General features: G+C 43.5%; 1 protein-coding gene across 1 annotated transcript; it reads left to right on the forward strand.

Moving 5' to 3' along the window:
* The first annotated feature begins 14,484 nt into the window (after window positions 1-14,484).
* nog1 (noggin 1) lies at window positions 14,485-15,153 on the forward strand. The gene has a single exon (XM_073495178.1). The coding sequence runs from the start codon at window positions 14,485-14,487 to the stop codon at window positions 15,151-15,153; it is 669 nt and encodes a 222-aa protein (XP_073351279.1).
* The last annotated feature ends 4,761 nt before the right edge of the window (window positions 15,154-19,914 follow it).

The raw sequence follows: 19,914 nt of genomic DNA on the forward strand, positions 1-19,914 counted from the left end.
AGCTCCAGTTCCATATACATCTTTATAAAACAGCTCACAAATATAAGGTTTCATCTTTGACAGCTGGGCTCTGTATTTTTTAAATAGTGCCTTCTTTGAGCAGCGTCTTAATCTACATGCGTTGCTCTACACTGAGTGTTTGTGTCAGCAGGACGGTGTCTGTGGGATTGAGTCATAACGGCTTTTGGACAGCGATCGAGCTCCGTGGCACCGAGGAACAACATCCATAAATCACCTCTGTAACATCTATTCTGCACTGGACCACAGCAGCAGATCAGCCTTCAGCTCTACTAACTGACTTGTGTTTCTGATGCTCCTGATGATTTACTTTGAAGTTGGATAACCTGCCTTTTAGTATTTGTGCACCAAAGACACAGAGTTATGTACAAATCATCCTCAGTTGGACACTTTCACCACCCCTGACTAATCACGACGATGATCTCCAAACAGAGTCTGGTTCTTTTGACTTTGAATAAAGGTTTGAATTGAATTTATCAAGCTTGGGATGCAAAGGCAACACATATACTTCTCTAAATCAATGATCAAGTTCATATGGGTCAGTGAGAGAGCCCTGACGGAGGGTTCCTGGCCGGTGGAGGATGGAGCAGAAGCAGGAGACAGAAGGGGAAGGAGGGTGTAGCAGAGGGTGGTGGGAACTGAGAAACGAGCGTAAATCCAGTAGGGGAGATGGAGCCTGGCTGGCCACAGGGGCTGTTGTTTTAACCGTCAGACACACGGCAGCAGGGAGGAGGAGGGGAGGCTGTGGTTGTAGGTTGGATATTTGGGAGGGGGGGGCGTCCCTCTCGGGTTGCTGCTGTCCCCAAACAGTCCTGTGGGAGCTCCAACCAGCCAGCCTCTCTGTCGCTGTCTGCCCCACCACCACCACCAACACCACCACCTCCTCCTCCTCCACCCAGCATGGGGCCCCCAGCGTCCCCTCCACATGACAGCTCAGAAGACAACCTCACGCTGGCTTTACTCACTCTCCTTTGTGCATTTTCAACACAGGGATACCAGACAAATTATGCTTAATGACCGGCGGTGGTTGCCAGAGGAATGGCTGCTTTGTTGCCGGTGCCAAGTGTGTAAATGTTAAGAGTGCAACCTAATACAGACACCCTGGTCCGACCGGAGCAGATGCCCTCTCTGTTACCGGAGTAAACATTCACTGAATAATGAAAGAAAAACTCTCTCAGGTCGTCTGATCAGGAGCCCGAAGACAGGCGGTGCATTCACTGTCACTGCAGCTTATCTTCAGAGGAGTTTACCTCTTTAGTTAATACAAGCTTAAAGGAACAGTTCACCCCAAAATGGAAATGTATTATAAGTCAGGTGAAGTTTTGTCGTCTGCCAAATAATTCTGGAGCTTCACAGAAAAACAGCGTTGCAGCGAAGTAGCTGGAGACGTAAAAATCAACCGACTGGTACGTAACCATCGACAGTAATGGTTGCTAGGTAGCCAGTGGCAACTATTTTGAGGAAACTGGCAACCAATCCCTAAAATATAAAAACCAGGGGCAGCAAAACGTGCTCCACACAATAAATACATTAGTAATATTTGTTGGATTGGTGATATTTAAATGTTGCTGTCACAGTTTTTACTAAATACTGCACGTGTTGGTGCTTTTATGTCACATTTTCATTATCAGGCTGTGTAGTTTCTTCATTACCTAAAATGTAAGGTGAATATAAATGGTAACCGAGAGCTGACGCCTGGATGACAGCCAGTTAATCACTTTTAGAAGTTCGTGTTGAGCCTTGTTGTTTTCAACGAATGACTCGTTGTTGTAGAGATGAGATGAGTTGTGGAGTTAAAATGTCTACTTCTTCTTCTTCTTCTTCTTCTCCTTCTTCTTCTTCTTCCAGTCTGCATGACCTCCGTCATCCTGCGACAGACAGACAGACAGATATTTTCCAGGTCTCTCACCTGTTGCAGACGAGCAAAGACCGACGTCAGCTGGTAAGAGCTGTTTGATTTCTGCAGGGTTAAACTCTCTTGTCACCACTGACCGTTTATTATTTTCTGTTTTAATGCACCGTATCATGAATTAAGTTTTATTTTCCATCTCTGTGGAGTTTGATCCTGACCTGAATCTCACTGTTTGGGTGTCTGTAGCACAAATATTCCTCCTGAGTCAAAGTCTGAGGCTCTAAAGTGCGTACTTGTGAGTTTTTGACACCGTTTGAGAAACTCCTGATGTAAACCAGCCGACCTCCTGTTGAATAACAGAACACAGAAACTTCACGGCCTTACTGTCACGTTTTATGATGAAAGGGAAAAAGAGAGCGAGAGAGAAAAAACCCCCCCAAAAAAACGATTCTGTCTGCCAGAGCTGGTCTGAAATCCTGTCTGTCTCCACGTCTGTTTGAATTCACAGCAACAACACGGTCACACGTTGAACCAACACGAGAGGGGTCGGCCTCTCTGAGGTGTGAATTAGAGGAGGTGTGAGAAGCTTATAGAGCCAATAAAGTGATTATTGGTTCCTTCCTATCAGGGCCCACAGAGACGGCTCAGTTCAACAGCAGCTGAGAGTTAAAACAAACATGTTGGTTTCTTCTCCAAACACACAGACCTGCTTTATTTCATTTATCACTGATTGATTTAACCTGACCTAATTAAGTCCTTCTTCCAATTCATTTATTCAGAATACAGATTCAAAGATCCATCGAGGCTGCGACTAGCTGATTATTTTCTAGATGAAATGATAAATAATTTAGTCTTTATGTTACTTGTGTAAGAATACTGGACCAGAACTGAACCAGCCTCCTGGTGGCTTTAAACCTGTCACACCTGGCCGGGTCTGATCCTCATGTTTGAAAAAAGGATGCAGGGAAAGCAGAATAAAGCACCGGCATCGCTGCGTGCAGTCAGCAGAAAACCAAAACTTCTTGGTAAACCAGGTCCTTGAAAAAAGATGGAGGAAGGTTTTGATGTCTGGTAGGTTCGGTCCAATCCACCACAACCAGCCACTCGCTCTTCTGCAAACTACAAATGCATCCAGGGCTTATTAGCTGACTTTCACATCAAGAGGTGGACAGGACGATGCTGGCGTTATTACAGTCACACAAGTGGATGTTTTGAAGGACACCTGGGAATATTTCTATCTGTTTTTGTTGCATCAACGGCAGGTGTTTTTATCAGGAGACCTGCGGACGTTTCCTGCGGTTTATGTGGCGACCAAAACCAGCTGTCGGACCGTCTCCATCCGTGATCCTGGTGACCAAAACGGGTATTTTAAGCCAAACCATGATGTTTTCTAACCCTAACCAAGTGGTTTCTGTGCCTAAACCTAACCAAGAGCATAAGTTGAGCCTTGTGACAAGCGTGTAACATTTAACCTGGTGATTAGATCACTAACTTCATCACTAACTTCAGCCAACGTAGAACATTTTATTCAGATTTTTTATTACATATTATACATTTCACTCATAAACTATCATATTTACATTTCTCATTTAAAAATATATATAACAAAGTAATTTCAATGAAGGTCAGTGTGATTGTTCTTCATGTTGAGAGTAGTGGAGGAAATCTTAGGAGCTGGAACCAGTAAGTATTTTGCATTTCTACTTCAAACAACTCATCTATCAAAACAGAAATAGCTGCCACTTTAATGCAATTAACCGACCGATGGTGTCAGCTTTAGTTTCACCATCGTGTGGCATCACTTTGACATTTTGACACGGAGCAGTGACTGAGGTGAAAGTCCGTCTACCTGCCTGCTTCACCTCCAGGTTGCCTGACATGCTGAAGCCACGTGGAGGCCCGCTGACAGCCTCACCCCTGCTTACAGCCTCACCCCTGCTCACAGCCTCACCCCTGCTCACGGCCTCACCCTGCTCACGGCCTCACCCCTGCTCACGGCCTCACCCCTGCTCACGGCCTCACCCCCTGATCCGCTGCGGCCGCCGGAGCTGTGGAGGTGAGCTGGGAAGCGCCTGGGTGGCAGGGCAACACACGGGGCCTCCCTGGCTGGCGCCTGTAATTTTACCTTCCCATTCATCAGCCAGAGATATTAATAATAACAGCACATCTGGATTCACTTTACTGTCTCGTGTTAACCCTTTCCTCTGCAGCGCTGACTGCTACTGCAGCCGCTGGCCAGCCCCAAACCCTCAAACCCTCAACCCCCGCCTCCTCCTCGTCCACCCAACTCAAGTCTCATTCCTCTTGCTGTCAGTCTTCATTTCTCTGTCTCATCTACTGCTGCACTGTTTCCTTCTTCAGCCTCACAGACAGACAGACAGACAGACAGCTCACCTGGAAAACTTGAGCCCACACTGACAAGTCAAGACAAGTGAAACTGTAAATAATGTGTAGACTGGCTTATATCGATTGTTCAAGCATATTCGTAAAGATACAAAAAATAAAGTCGTACACTCTTCTGCAAGCACTGTGTTGTAGCTGATCCCAAAAAAGTCACTGGTTCTTTTCACTTTGCACGTTGCAGGCATTAAATTAATGATGGGTGTATATTTAAAAGTTCATACTGCACTTCTACGAGCCTTGGGTTCAATGTCTGTTGGCACACACGACTAATGTTTTAAACACCGGCATCTTTTAGCGGCACGTTTAGTCCCTTTTAGAGGATAACCTCACAAACCCCGGAGCACGACCAGCGAGCCCGGGGCTTGTACCAGTGTCAAAGATTTCTCAGCGTGGGGCTAACGGCCCTGTTTTCAATTGTGAGAGCGTCTGTGGAGGCATGTGGCTGCCCAGAGAAAGGCGCAGCACCCAGCGTCTTTTTTCTGAGCGCTTCACCTTTTTTGTGCGGCCACTCCGAGCGTTTCCAGTTGGAAAAGCTCTTTTTCTTTTTCCTGGCCGAGGTGATAATATTCACTGTATTTTTGTCTCCTACACATCATCTCATGCACCCACATCCTCCTCGCTCTGATGTCCCGATGTCAAATAAAAAACAAACAGATAGTAAAAACCACAGAGGGGCAGAGTCGATCGTACAGCGGCGGTGTCAGGATATTGTTGTCATAGAGGCAAGACACACTCACCTAAGAAGGTTCTTATATGCTTTTAACCCTGGGCTAACTGTAGAGTGAAAGTAAAGTGAAGTAATGCATAAAAGGGTCAAGACAAACTTCAAGCCTCAAATAAAGTGCTTGTCTGATCTTTGAACGCCTTCCCTGGACACCTCTCTGACTTTGAATTGGGGGAGTTGCACTTGTAACTTTCTGGAAACATGCGTGGCTTCTTCACTCAGTCAATGGTCAGGGTATAAACACACACAAACACAACCACACTTTCACTTTCTGTGTGTACAACCCACCATCAAGCAACACGATAAACACCGAAAATATGTGCTGAAAAGCTGCAAGATGAGTCGGTTAACCGATTAGTTGTCAACTACTAAATTAACCGCCAAATATTTTTTGATTGATTAATTGTTTTGAGTCATTTTTAAGTCTAAATTCTGGTTTCTTTTGTCGTCTGTGACAGTCAACTGAATACCTTTATTGAGTTGTGGACAAAACAAGACAATTGAGGACATTTTATGGACCAAACAACAAACTGATTAATCAAGAAAATGATCAACAGATTCATCCATAATTAAAATAATCTCTTAAAGACGACCAGGACGCATAAAACACCAGAGGGATGCAGCCAGGGCACGTCTACGATGGCGAGCTTTTTTTGCCCCGCCGTCGATCATAACCATTTCTTACAGACATAAACACTTCGGCCTTTAGATGTGTTTTTAAGTATACTGAACCCTGACTGGCCCGTTTCAAAGTGTCGCCTGCAGACGTTATTTTCCCACCTAATTCAGTGAAGAAAGAACTAATTAGCCGTCCATCCATTTGATGTTTGTCACCGCGCCAGACAATCCAACGGCGAGAGCTGCACTTTGTTTCATGTCAACATGAGACGACGACGGGGTGTAAAAAACTCAGACATTGGCCTGGCCGTATGCCGCCGCCGCTGCTATAACAGCGTACACATGAGTGTCCGTAGACACCTCGGCGTGGAGGCAGAGTAAATCACCCCGCTGAGCTGTCTATAGGTGGAGCCAGGGCCCTGCTACTGGCCGCCAGGCTTGGCCCCACGCCCGTCGCCCAAGCCTCCCGCTGGTGGCAACAGGTGACAGAGGTCTGCTGTGTGTAGAGCTGACAGCCCCCTCGCAACGCATAGGAACACTTGCTTCATTACCAGACCCCCTCCTCCCCCCACCACCTCCTCCTCCAGCTGTAGAGAGGGAGACAGGGAGACGGACAGGAGTCGAGAGAGGCTTTACTGCTGTTTCTGTGGCACTAAACATGAGTTTGAGAGGAGGCAAAAAGCTCAGTGTGCATCACTCATCTGCTCATGAGTCAACACTCATGATGTCACACGCTGCCCTGCCAGCCTCACACACAACTATACTGTAGTACCAATTTTCTTATAAAAGACCTTATTTATTAAAAAAAGGGGAGCGTTGGCTCTTTTTCCATGCAGTGGACTGAGCCGTACCTCCCAGAGAGCCCCGACTGTTAAGCCATCGTGCCACAAACAACCTGCTAAAAACACTTAGAGTATTTCTCCCATACAGAAATAAACACCGGCCAATTAGTGTTCTTATTTTTGGAACTATTTTAGCTGCCAGAGGAGTTGAAAATATAACCAACCAGACGTGGCCTGACACGGAGGACTGCAATTTCAGACCCCGACGTCTCCGTGTGGACATCCAGGAGCTGCTATAGCTATCAAGGGCTGCGCGTCGGCCTCTGGGATAGTTTATGTCCCTGAAATGAATCCTCGCCGTGGAACAATAGCGCCACTATTATCCAGCACAGAGAGAGATGAATTCACATGAGGACAGGTCATCTTGATTTATGAAGTGTGAATTAGGAGCTGAGAGTTTGAGACCGAGGTGGGGTCGGTGGGGGGCGGAGGGGGGGGGGGGGGGGGGGGGGGGGGGGTTGCGTGGCACAAACAGCCGTCTGTGTTGTAGGGGCTGGAGACGCCGCGACCTCCCGTCATCCCCCCACCATCACCACCACCACCACCACCACTACGCTCTGACTCCCGGCCTGTTCGCTCATTCACAGGAGCCTCTGGCGCGGCTGCAGCTTTGGCTTCTGATGATCTGTGGAAATGCAGCCAGATCGCCATGTGGGGATCAACGCCTCAATGCCCCGCTAGCTGCAGCAGACGCCTGCTGTGTGTCTGTGCCGGTCGTCAGGCTTCATTTATGTCGCACGGCGGGTTGATCGAGTGCTGAATCATCCATCAAGAGCACAAGTGTTTACTTTGATTCCAGTAAAATAAAGGTTGATCGAAAACTGGCCGACCTGGACCTGTTCTGGAGCCAACATGGCAAAGTGAGAGAGCGCACGGTGGTTGTGTGTACCTGCGTATTTGTGGGTATAAGTACATACAAGGTTTTGACCAGTACAAGCTGAGTTGGCCATAGACTTCACCTGTGTGTCACAGATAAATGACACAATTATTCACTGATAGACTGAGACACCGTTCAAATCTCTGAATCATTTTTGAGGTTAGATTCTCGTCTCTAAATAGAGTCGAAACAGGGCGTAGAAAATCAAGGAAAGACGACGGCAACCTTCGCGTAGAAAATCAAAAAATCCAGTTTTTCAGTGAGGATTACCTGCAAATATCCGACAGCCACTGTCCTCACCTCCAAAGTCTTACAAAGTCAACTTGACAAGTGAGCGAAGGGTCGCAAGAGTTGAGGGTTCATGGGAGCGTATTCGTGCATGCGGAGCAGAAACGGTCCCTTGCTGTTTTTTATGTGCGCAAGTTTTGAGACTTAAACACTATTCAGGGAGTTTTTTGGATGAAAGTATCTGAAAGGGGAAGAGCCAACACTTTTCCTGTATGTCTGTGTCGCAAAGTCATCTAAGAAATCTGTCCGACATGACGGAGCAACGGCTACAGAAATCGGAGAAAGAGCGTGTCGAGTCCAACTAACCCCGACCGTGCAGTGAAAATACGACTTAATACTCACCGACAGGATGTTATAGTTCTGGAAAGTCTTCACAGAAGCCGCCATTTTATCGTTCATGGGCGTAAACAGTAGAATTTATCAGGAATGTGCACTTGCATGTACGTAAGTGACAACTGCAGCAGTTTGTTCAACAACAGCACATTTCAGTCCGACTAATGTCGGTGCAGGATCTCGTGTTTTCCTGCAGGAGCTCAGTGTGTCGGCACTCGGCATTAACAAGGAGTTTATTGTGTTTTTTTACATCACAGCAAAATAATGTGGGTTATCAAAACTCCTTGTATTCGCAGTAGTGAAGAAAGTCAATATACCGTGTGCAAAAAATGTTTGGACTGGAACTGGAAACTGGAAAAATGATGATGCAGAGAGGAAAGTCAGAACGCTCAATGAGCCAAAGACTCAAAGTCATATTACAGGAGTTCGTAAAAACACTTGTTACGGTGCCAACAGTTGACCCATTTGTGTACTTGTACTTCAACTCTACGCCTGAATATCATCCACATAATCTCCTCAGGACTTAAGTTAGAAAAATAAAAGTTAAGCATATTTTTCAGTCACCTGTGTGCTTAAGTATAAATCCAGTCTCCTGAGTAATCACTGAGCACTTTGTTCTGACTCTCAGTTTAATGACTTTGTTTGGATGCAGAGTTTTCTGTCTGTGAGAGCTTTTTATGGACGAATGGAAGGAACACACACTCGCACCAGGCTTCTGCTGCTTTTGAGCATCGACTCTGCAACCTGTGGGAAAAGTGAGCTAAATGTGCTAATTATAGAGCTCGTTAAAAGCCGCAGATATTTACGAGCGTTCTCCTCAACCTGAAGATGACTCTATGTAGATTTGACATGAAGAATTTGCTTGAGTACTGACTGAGTGCGATTCAAGTACATACTAAGAGTTATCATTCACAAGAAAGTCTGCAATTAATGAGTTGATTTTATGTTTCGGGTTGAAGAAAGTCTGAATTTCTTCTGTCCTTTTGCTTTACGACTGACTAAAAAATGACTTTTTTAAGGTAACGACAGCCTTGAATTCTCAAACACACGACAGAAAAATGCGACTTTGCGAGAATGCAAATGTGCCACCCGGCTCATGGTCAGTGGTCCGAGGCAAGCAATTAATTTTAATTAAGCTCCCAGCAGGAGTGATTATTGTGATTGTGTGCTCTTGGATTGCAGAGGAATGGAAAAAAGTGCTAAACAAACTAGCAAATTGCACACCTCCCGAGTGCCAGAGTAAACAGAATAGCACCCACTCCGTGTCTGTGTGTATTCAGCTTGGCAATGTGGCCTCAATTAGCAGGAGGTGTGAAACGGCGTACTGAGGGAGATAAAGCGTGTGAAAGGTGCTTTGTGTTTCCTCTCCGTCATTGATAACCTCCTGCGCACACATCAGCAGTCCGCTCGGATGATTTTTGTTTTCGACTCCTGAAGCTAAGATTTTTTTTAAAGTATCTCAGGTATTTGTGGTTTGCTCTGGATGAGAGCGGATCAGAATCTGTTGTGTGTGTGTGTGTGTGTGTGTGTGTGTGTGTGTGTGTGTTTCTACCTGAGCGTGCCTTTTTCTTGGTACCGGCGCTGAAGGTGTCTGCCAAGAGAGAAGTCTGCTTTCCCTCACTAAATGAGAAATCAGCAGGGAAGGCTACAATGACCCGGCGCACGGCTCGAACAAGGGGGATTCATTTTTGAACGCACGTATCCTTAAAGGTTTAAACGTCTTCCCAAAGAACCAGACCCAGGTCATTACACCGGGCCCGGGTTTAATAGCAAAAAAAGGGGAACTGTGTTTGGTTAACTCGGGGATAAAAAAAAAAAAAGTCGTCCATTAGGCAGGCGTCTGTCTCAAGTAGCCTGTCTTCTTAAGGAGGAATATTTCACTATCAAAATGTTCCTGTGGTAAAACAGTAGGAAGGGATTAGAAGAAACAAAAACAACTCAGCGTTAAATGAGCCTGGCAGTCCTGATGACACTTAATGAGAACCATGTTTGGACTTCACCCATGCAGCCACGTTAGAAATGAAATATTCCAGCGTGTGAAATACTGTTTAACGTGCCAGGTTGAGTTTAAAAGGTCCTCAAGTGAGACTACTGCAGGTCAATGGGTTAAACCTTTGTACTGATAGAGATCACCATGAAACCTCTCAAGCTGATTTAAATATTAAATATGCAAATGAGTCACAATTCAATTAAAAATGCACTAATTTGCAAACATCCAAAACAGAAATCTGAACATTGGATAAAGTCATGTTTTCTTGACATATTAAAGTCAAAGGTTTTTTCCATAAAAATCCATTTTCCCCATGTTTTTAGGAGTAAAATGTTCTTAATCAGGCTGTGAATGATATTTAAAACAAACCCATCTGTGAAAAAAGAGTAAGACTGGAAGGTTTGGTGTATGTAAGTGCTGCTGAAGTGGAGATTTAAAGCACAGAGTCTAAGAAACAAAAACTAATTTTGAGAAAACTTCTATTTCTCGTAAAATTACATATATTTCTCGACAGAAAATGGTGAATAGGTTAACTTCCTGTCCTCCTTCTTTTCGAGGAACTTAAACTCCAGTTGAGTACATTCGTTAACGGGGGAATTTGTCAGATGTGGCAGGAATTTTAGTTTAAAATATTCAAAAAATGAACGAACATTGACAGAATGTGAGGCAACATTGTTGACATCTACGTGTTGTGTCGCAAAGATGTCTACTGGAGTCAGCTTGCTAACACGCTAGCGTTTTCAAGAGGTGATAGTCTGATAGCCGTAGTTTCAGCTCAGGGATGTAAAAGTGGCGAGTTCGCTACTAATACACGTTTGTATTTGAGTTTCTCTCTTTGACCAAACTAAGTTCAGCTTAATTGTCTCGTTAACTCATCATAAAACACACTTCGATCAAACTAAATACAGTAAAACTCACCAGAACAGTCTTGGTTTGTCTTCCCACAATCCCCTCTGGTTTGGTCCAAATGAATCCTCAATTCACAGAGTAAGATGTGAAAGCACACGTCGTTTCCACCCTCTGCTGATGTCTGACTCTCTCTCACTTCATGCCTCTCCTGTCACTGCCTGCCGTGTCATAGTCCTGGTCCGAGCCGCTGTAAATCGCCTCTGTACTGTATCCCCCCGTCTTCAATCTCGTATCTGTCGGTCTCAGAGGCTGCGTTCAATCCCAGCGTGGTGTCCAATGAGAGGCTTGCTGTTACTCTCCCCTATCTGAGCTCACGATCCAGGCAGACTCCTGTCAGCTAATAGCCTAGCTCCGCAGCTAACTGAGCTACTTGCTAATTGAAGGTAAGTCTTACAGCCAAAGATAGCTAAAGAGTATAATGGCCAGCAGCTACCGGTTACCGAGCTACCTTTTCTTAGAAATTGCACCTTTAAAACAAAGTTTTCTTATATTTTATGCTCAAAATGCAAATGCAAATGCAAAAGGCTGTCTAATTAAACATACGTTAATTATCATAAATGCCCAGAGAACAGAAATTTGACCTAAAATAAACACTTAAATGTGTGTTTTGGACATTTTCTTCCCACTAGTCTGAAAGGAGACATGTTATGGAAGCTCAAAACCTCAAAACTGATTTTGAATCCTTTAAATTGTCAATAAGAAAATAAGTGATTGCTCTTAATGTGTAATTGCAGTGTTAACTTGTGATTTTATCAGGCTGACATTAGGTTTGTATCTGTGTGTCTGTGCACCGTTTAACTCCGCAGCGTCTCCACATGTGAATGCTCTGGATTGAGCCTATCTGTCAGAGCGATAGTTTATGATACGTGCCGGTCAGATGAAAAATATAAGGGGTGACATTTTCCAGACTTTTTCACCATCATTTGACCGTAAACTAAATGAGTCGTGTGCTCAAGTGCTTGTGTGAATTAGCTCATTCAAAATTGAAACAGAGATGCATTTATCTCACGCGGATGGTTTATGGCTGATGTAGCAGCTGGCTAAGTTCTTCCATTAAATTATTTTTTCAAAGAATGATTCTCTGAGCATGAGTTTAGACAGGTTCGCAAATTGTGATACTTTCCATGGCTGCCGCTTAGCGAGCGTTGTTTATTTGGGAGCTAATTTGGCCGGCTTTATTGAGAGGCTCGCTGTGGCACCGGTACAGGCAGAAATATTGTCCCACTTGAGTTGGACACAGGCAGTAAAGTACACTGCAAAAAGTGCACTTAACAGGCCGTTTCATCTCGTGTTCAGGCTGTAAATTGTGACTTTCTTCAAACTAAGTGAACGTTTCTGGTAATTGGTTGATGTGTTCACTTGTTTCCTGTGTCGAGCGCCTTGTTTGATTGTTTTGAACCATTTTTAATAAATACAAGAAGAAGGAACGCTGCGCTGTCACCCTGTTTCTGTAACCTTCAGGCTGTTAAAGTTGTCTTATTAAACTCCCTCTGACATACATCATATACACACATCATATATTCTGCATCAGCTTGTTTCGGCGTATAGTTTCTCTTTGAAACTGATGTTTACACCGAATGAAACGTTCAAAACCAACCCGTCTTTTAATGGCACAGTTTCGTCCAATGAAAATATCTCTTATATCTCTGACATATTTGGTGTGTATGGGATCTTTGCGATCTCCACTAGAATTTTAAAGTATAGTTAAGTGGGTTTGAAGAAAGTTTGGCTGCACAGAGAGAGTTTCGAAGACTGACCGCCACTGGCCGGTCGCTGCTTATTAAGAACATTTATCTGTGAGTAAATTAAATTATTAACATAAGATATTATTTGAAAAATATGATACAACCCTCTGTGAGCTCTCCATGTCATTAAAACACTATTTTAGTTCTCACAGGAGACTAATACTGTCCAAACATAACTGAACATTGTTTGTATTTTGCGGTGATGCCTTCAGAGGGACACGGCCACAGTATTTCCAAATATGCACGGTTCGTTTTATTAATAATGTACAGATTTGGTTCGTTATTTGCGACCTGTGGTGGACCTCAAGCTGATCGATGCCTTTGATAGACCTCATTAACTTTTGGTGTGGATCCGGATAAATGGACGGATCCAGGAATCTTTTCTTACAATAGCCACATTTTTGTTAATTTCTCAGGGAATAATCCATGAATCTGGATGAAAAACATCAGGAAAATTTAGGTTCTGGTTTCGATGAGTGAGGACAATTGATGCGGATCTAAATAAAAATTCATCTGCATTGTTTTGTTCTCGTGGTTGGTTGTTACAGATCTGGTGAGCTTAAGTTATGGCGAAGCAGTTATGGTTTAGTTTAAACTTCAGAGTGATACAGGGCTGTCCAATTTGATATTGGGCCTTGGTGAAGGTATGCGCTCTACTGAGTGCCACTCTAGTTAAATTTGTGTCCTTCAAAGTTGAATTCAACTTAAAAAATGAGCAGAAACGTTCCCAGTTCAGCTCAGAAAAAAGACATGAGCTCAGAGCTTTAATGATTCTGGGCTGAAAACAGAAAAAGTGAGGACGTCCTGATCCTGGTGTGACATGTTTTGAAACTTCTTAAGGAAATGAAGCTTGTCGTCCAGACTAAGTGTATTTTTTTTATACCAGTGGTGAAAGAAATATGCTTTCACTTGAGTAGAAAAATACCACAATGTAAAATAACTCCTTAGTGGTGAAACTCAACAAAGTGAATGTGTGACGGCGTACAGAACGATCTGTAAAGTTTCCATCTTAAAATCTAAAAAATCTAAAAAATAAAAGAGGAACAAGAAGAAACACACAGTTCTGACTGGAGATGCAAAATGTACTTTAAGTATCCAAAGTAAAAGTACAAGTATAAGTTACATCTACACGCAGCTGTTATTAGATTATTACTGCTCATACATTAACATGTAAACAGGCAAAGAAGGAGCTCATTTACCTAAAATACACTTTTGATCCACAACAACACGTCATGTCGTGTGTTTAAAATCTGTAACTGGGAACTGTAGAGGTCAGAATAGTTTCTGGCTGCAGAGACTCTGCGGTGGTACCTTCAGCCGCCTCCTGCTGCAGCTCCAGCAGAAGGATCCTCCAGATGAAAGACTCAAACAATCATCCCCACTGTGAGACTGATTTAAGGACGTCTGGAAAACCGACAGGGGGCGTCTCCTCTGCCCTGCATACCCCCTCTCTCTCTCTCCCTCCCTCCTCCTCCCCCTCCTCCTCCGGTGCGGTGGAAGAAGGAGGTATTGGGGATCTCCTCCTAGACAACAAACCCACATTCAAAGAGGGGCACGCGAGTTACGTCACGCTCCGTGTGGAGGATATAACGGAGGTGGCGCGTTACGCTCAGCGCTTTTCTGTGGAGGGAGACACCGGGAGCATCATGCCGAGGCCGCGCGCACGGAGCCCGAGGACAGATCTGAGCGTTGTCACGAGAAAATAGTTTCCCTGGAGCAACTTTTTTTTAAATTTCTGTCACGGATTTTCATCATGGGAAACTGAACTTTACGGGGACACTCGAAGACGCAGGTTTTTTTTGGATACGGCTCACGCGTAATTGCGCACAAGAAAAAGCGTCCCATTAGCAGCTCCCTGTGCGCGCTGATCTCCAACCAGTCTGACATGGATCAGTCCCAGCAGTGTGTGGCCATGTATCTGCTGGTGCTCTCCCTCGGACTTCTCATGGACAGAGGGATTTGTCAGCACTACTACCTTCTCCGCCCCATCCCGAGTGACAGTCTGCCGCTTGTGGAATTAAAAGAAGACCCGGACCCGGTGTTCGACCCCAGGGAGCGGGACCTTAACGAGACCGAGCTGAAGAGCGTCCTGGGGGACTTTGACAGCCGCTTTTTGTCCGTTTTACCGCCCGTGGAGGACAAATACCCCGGGAACGATGAGCTGGATGACTTTGAGGTGCTAAAGCCGGGTGGAGTACTGCCGAAGGAGATCCGGGCGGTGGATTTCGACGTGCAGTTCGGCAAGAAGCACAAGCCCAGTAAGAAACTGAAGCGGCGGCTGCAGCAGTGGCTGTGGGCGTACTCGTTCTGCCCGGTCGTGTACACGTGGACCGACCTGGGGAACAGGTTCTGGCCGCGGTTCGTGCGGGTGGGCAGCTGCCTGAGCAAAAGGTCGTGCTCGGTGCCGGAGGGGATGGTGTGTAAACCCGCGAACTCGACCCACCTGACGATACTGAGATGGAGGTGCGTGCAGAGGAAAGGGGGACTCAAGTGCGCGTGGATACCTGTGCAGTACCCGATCATCACAGACTGCAAATGCTCGTGCTCCAGTTAAAAAAAAACAAAAAGGACACAAGACTCTGAAAATAAATTATAAGCTCATTATTTTTGTGATTCTTTTCTCACGTGCACTACCGAGTGTAGGAATGTATTTTCTGTATATGCGGTGCCATGCAGTTCTATATAGCTCACTGTACAGAGTCAGTATTATTTGTAACCAGAGTCTACTTTATTTGTGGAGAATATTGGTTATATATTTTGTATTTATGGAGATATGGCGCATAGAGCCACGTCAGGACTTCGCTGCTTCTCCATATTTGGATGAAGCAGATCGACCTCAGAGTTAAACGTGGGTTTTTGGTTTTTTTTTTGGATCCAGACTTGTTTTATCCTGTAAATTAAGGACATGTGCTATTTATTCTTTATATTCGTAACAATAAACCGACACTGAAATGATTTTAAATGCTTTTCCCTTTCTTTTGTTCACTTTACAGTCCAGGATACCTTAAAAGTCACCTGCCACAGTGCGCACACCATGTGTAGCTCTCACGCTAACACCATTTTACGCATCACGTACTTTTTACAATCATGACCTTATATACTGAACCAGTGCGGTTCACTCTGCATCACAGCTTATGTGGGTAATTAGAGAAACAAGAGAGGATTAAGATGAAACTCTGAAGGTGTTTGGAAGCAGATTCATTGGACAATAATCTTAATATAAACTCAACATGCGGTCAATAGTTACCCAGCACTATCTTAATCTCTGTGGAGCTGTCAGTCACATCAGACCCATTACAAGCTGATAAAGGAAGAGGCAGAGATGAAGTGGCTGAAGGAATCAGCAGCTGCTAACAGCTCCTCATTCTTTCATCTCAGCAGCTCCTCCTCCCCATTTGCAGCCCAGCAGGAGCTGATCTGAGGAGAGGAGCTGAGATTTTACTCCAGAGGGAGAAGAAGAAGAAGCTGGTGCTCCTCGTGTAGTTCTGACTCAATCTTTCATATGAATAAATCATTGAAGCTGAAATCTTCTGTGTCCATAGGGTGTCATTTACACTGGGGACGTTGGAGACATGTCCACACCACATTTTAGAAGCATAAGTAGTTAAAATGTTCATTTACAAATGAGATTAAATGAATACTGATGTGACATTATGCAGGTTTGTCCCCCGCTGTAATGTTGAAGACACAATATGTCCTCCTTGCCTCTGTCTCGTAGGTCTTTCCTCTAAGAAAATTACAAACATTATCGACTGAAGTGTCCAGAAACACCACGACAATCAGCACAGATGGAAACAAAAATAATCCCAATTAGAAAAATAACTTTTTGAAAATATGATTCAGTGTCAAAGAATTCAAAGGATTGTTGTCAAATCCAGAAATAAACAAGTTAATGCAGTGAGATTAATAGTCTGCTGTGTCTCTAACGAGTGCCACAATTATCCTATTTAAATTATACGAGAATAAAAAATAAAGAATAAACACACATTCAAGTCCACTCACCTCTCACGTACACTCACACGTACCGAGGTTAGACAGTGGTCTGAAGACGAACACATTACTTTGACTCGTAGTAAGTAAAGTAGCATTACTAGTAATGGAAACATGCATTTAGATTCGTATTGAAATAAAAGTACAGATGTATCACTGGCAAACTGAGACGTGAGACTGTGAAGTCAAACAACGACATTTTATTTGGTAGCTCTGAGAGGCCGGCTGCAGGTAAAACAAGAAGAATGAACAAATAAATACATAAATACACAAGATAAATCTAATGAGGTGGCAGAACTTAAATCAAAAGTAAAAGTACTCGTTAACCAGCAGAATGATGTCATACATCTGATCTTTAACATTTTATTCACTGTTGGGTAAAACTTACAGCAAGTGATCACAAGTTATATGATATTAATTAACAAAGTAGCTGCTAACTATGAAATAAATGTAGAAAATAAATGCAGTATTCTTCTCCTCTGAAATGTAGCTGAGTAGAAGTATAAATTACCTCAGAATTGTGTACTTGAATTACAGTACTTGAGTACAAATACACTCAAAAACTGATTAAACTACCCAACATACTCCAGTATAATAAGATATTATTACCAGTGTTGTAAAAAGTACCCAAAAGTCATACTCGAGTAAAAGTAAATATATCGTTTTATAATATTACTTGAGTAAAAGTCTTAAAGTATCTTAACTAAAAAAAAGAGCAATTTTCTGGCAATAAATGTACTTAAGTATGAAAAGTACGAGTAAAAGTAAAATACATTAATGTAAAAATGTGCTACTTTGTCTCTGACTACTTGTAACTAGTAACTAAAGTTGTCAAATAAATGTAGTGGAGTAAAAAGTACAATATAATTTAACTTCACTACAATCTGGAGGCAAATAAAGTAGCAGAAAAAGTGTAAATACTCAAATAAAGTACAAGCACCCTCAAAGTACAGTACTTGAGTAGATGTACTTTGTTACATTCCATCACTGATATTAACTTTATTGATGTAAAAACATGGATTACAAAGAGCTTTGACAGTTAAAGCGACGGCAGGAAACTCAGAAAAACAATATAACAGAATAAAAACCAAATAAAAAGAAGAAATAAAAGACTAAATGTGCAACGCAAACGGAGGAATAAAGGTAAAAAGTGCATGTTGCTGGTAATACTTCTCTACTTGAGTACAGTCTTGAATGCAGGACTTGTAGTTTTTGTCCTCACACAGTGTTTTAGTGTTACCAAACACATCTTCACCGCTGTGTAACTCACATCCTCTGGCATGAGACATCAGTGCCTGCTTCACATCTTGGCAGTCAGATTCTCTCTCTCTCTCATTTTACTACCACCACATAATAAGCCACGTTTACTGACTTTTATACCGAATGTGATGATTAACGATTAATCTCTTCAACTCTTCAACTCTTCCTTCAAGTTTCTTTTACGTGTAGAAAAGTTTTCCACAGTTTTTCTGCATCCAGCTCTTCATTAAAGGCACACGATGCCGTATTTTTTAACGGCGGCACCGTCACATCAAAAGGAAAATATCCTCGATGTCTTGTGTGTTATTTTATGAACATTTCCCCCCAAAATTCAAACTGACATTTTTGTATTTTTTGGAAACTTTCAGATCTTCCCCCAGAATCTTACAGTTAAAGTGGCTTTGAACAAAGTTGGACCGAACAATGTGAGTTTGTAAAAGCCGGAGCCGTCGGTGGGTCACGAAGGATTTAAGACGTAAAATAATAATCGTTTTCAATAAATTAGTGGCTGTAATCGTCTGCGTAGCTGCTCCTCTCTCTCTCGCTCGCTGACTAACTCCCCCTCCCTCTGTTAGCAGAGCCTCAGTCGGGCAGACTGTGGGGCACCAGAAAGCCTGTGTTTTGTTTTACTTGTGTTTAGGCCGTAATGATGCTCCTTAGCCTCAGAGGCAGCTCCGCACGTACACATGCTGCAGACAAATCCCTCTACTTGTCACCGGATAGCAACGTAAGGGCGAAGATCTCACTGTACAGCTTAAACAAACACAATAAATAGCTTTGGGTGAATGTGTGTGTGTGTGTGTGTGTGTTGGATCCTCAGTGTGTGACAGTGATCCTCTTGTGTTTTCCATGATACTGTTTGTTCCTGATGCGTAAAGCTCGTGATGGTCCGGGGTTCACAGTTGACAAGCTCTGTGGATGTCCACCTATTTCAGGTCTCGTGTGTCACAGTCAGGCGTTAAAGCTCCCGGAGGGATTAAAGGCTGGACGGCTAACAGCTGCCCTCAGACATGGATGATGCATGGGAATAAAATGCCACTTCAAAAATTATTTAAAAACAAATCTGCTGATGGAGTAAGTGAAAAATTGTGTCTCATATTAAAGGAACACTTCACCCTAAAATGAAAAGTCAGTCGTTATCTTCTCACCCTCATGCTGATGGAAAGTCAGGTGAAATTTTCTCGTCCACCAAACATTTCTGGAGCTTCACAGCAAAACAGCGTCGCAGCGTTCTCCTAAACAACTGAAGTAGCTGGGGACTTGTTTTAAAATGTAGCTCGCCAAAGTCTCCGAAAGCCCCAACAGTGATTTGAAAAGACGTTTTTTACACCAAGCTTGTGCACCCACTTCAGACAGCGTGCTAACACTTTTAGCTCAGCAGCTACAGTGAAGATTAAAAAGTGTAAATAACGTCGTAACATTGTTTTTTTTACATCCCAGCTCACTTCACCTGACTTTCCATCAGCATGGGGGTGACGAGATAATGACTGACTTTACGTTTTATCCATTAAAGCGGCTACAAGGAACTTGTTTTGTGTTAATTCTGGCGGCCCCTGTGGACACAAGCAGTAGTGTTTTCACTGCCTCCTGTAGTAAAGATCTTGGACTGGCTGCCGTGTGTGTTTGTTTTGAAAGCACACATGTTTTGACACTTTTACAGACACGGCTGTGTGCAGGATGCATATTGATGGATTAATGTGTCTATTTGTGGCTATGTAAGATTGATAACTGTAATGTGACGATGGTGAATCAAAGTAAACTTTGTTTTAGTGCCGTATCGCCGCACTACAGAGCTGCTTCTCTCCTCGGGCTGTTTAGTTTTACAACCCGAAGCAAGCCGTAATCCGGTGTAGGTCGTACAGAGGAATCAGTGTTAAAGACAGTTTCATAACCAGTTAAAAGTTCCTTGTTGTGCCTTAAATGTAACAAGATATTTTGACTAGAAGTAAGAAAAATACATGGGAAGATTTTACATTTGTGGAGTGTAACAGTCTCTTGTACTTTCTACTGTATCATAGCCTGGTTTGGTCTGTTATTGTAAGTAGCAGGTGTCCCACCCAGACTA

The sequence above is a fragment of the Pagrus major genome, chromosome 23 (genome assembly GCF_040436345.1).
Source record: "Pagrus major chromosome 23, Pma_NU_1.0".
Lineage (NCBI taxonomy): Eukaryota > Metazoa > Chordata > Actinopteri > Spariformes > Sparidae > Pagrus > Pagrus major.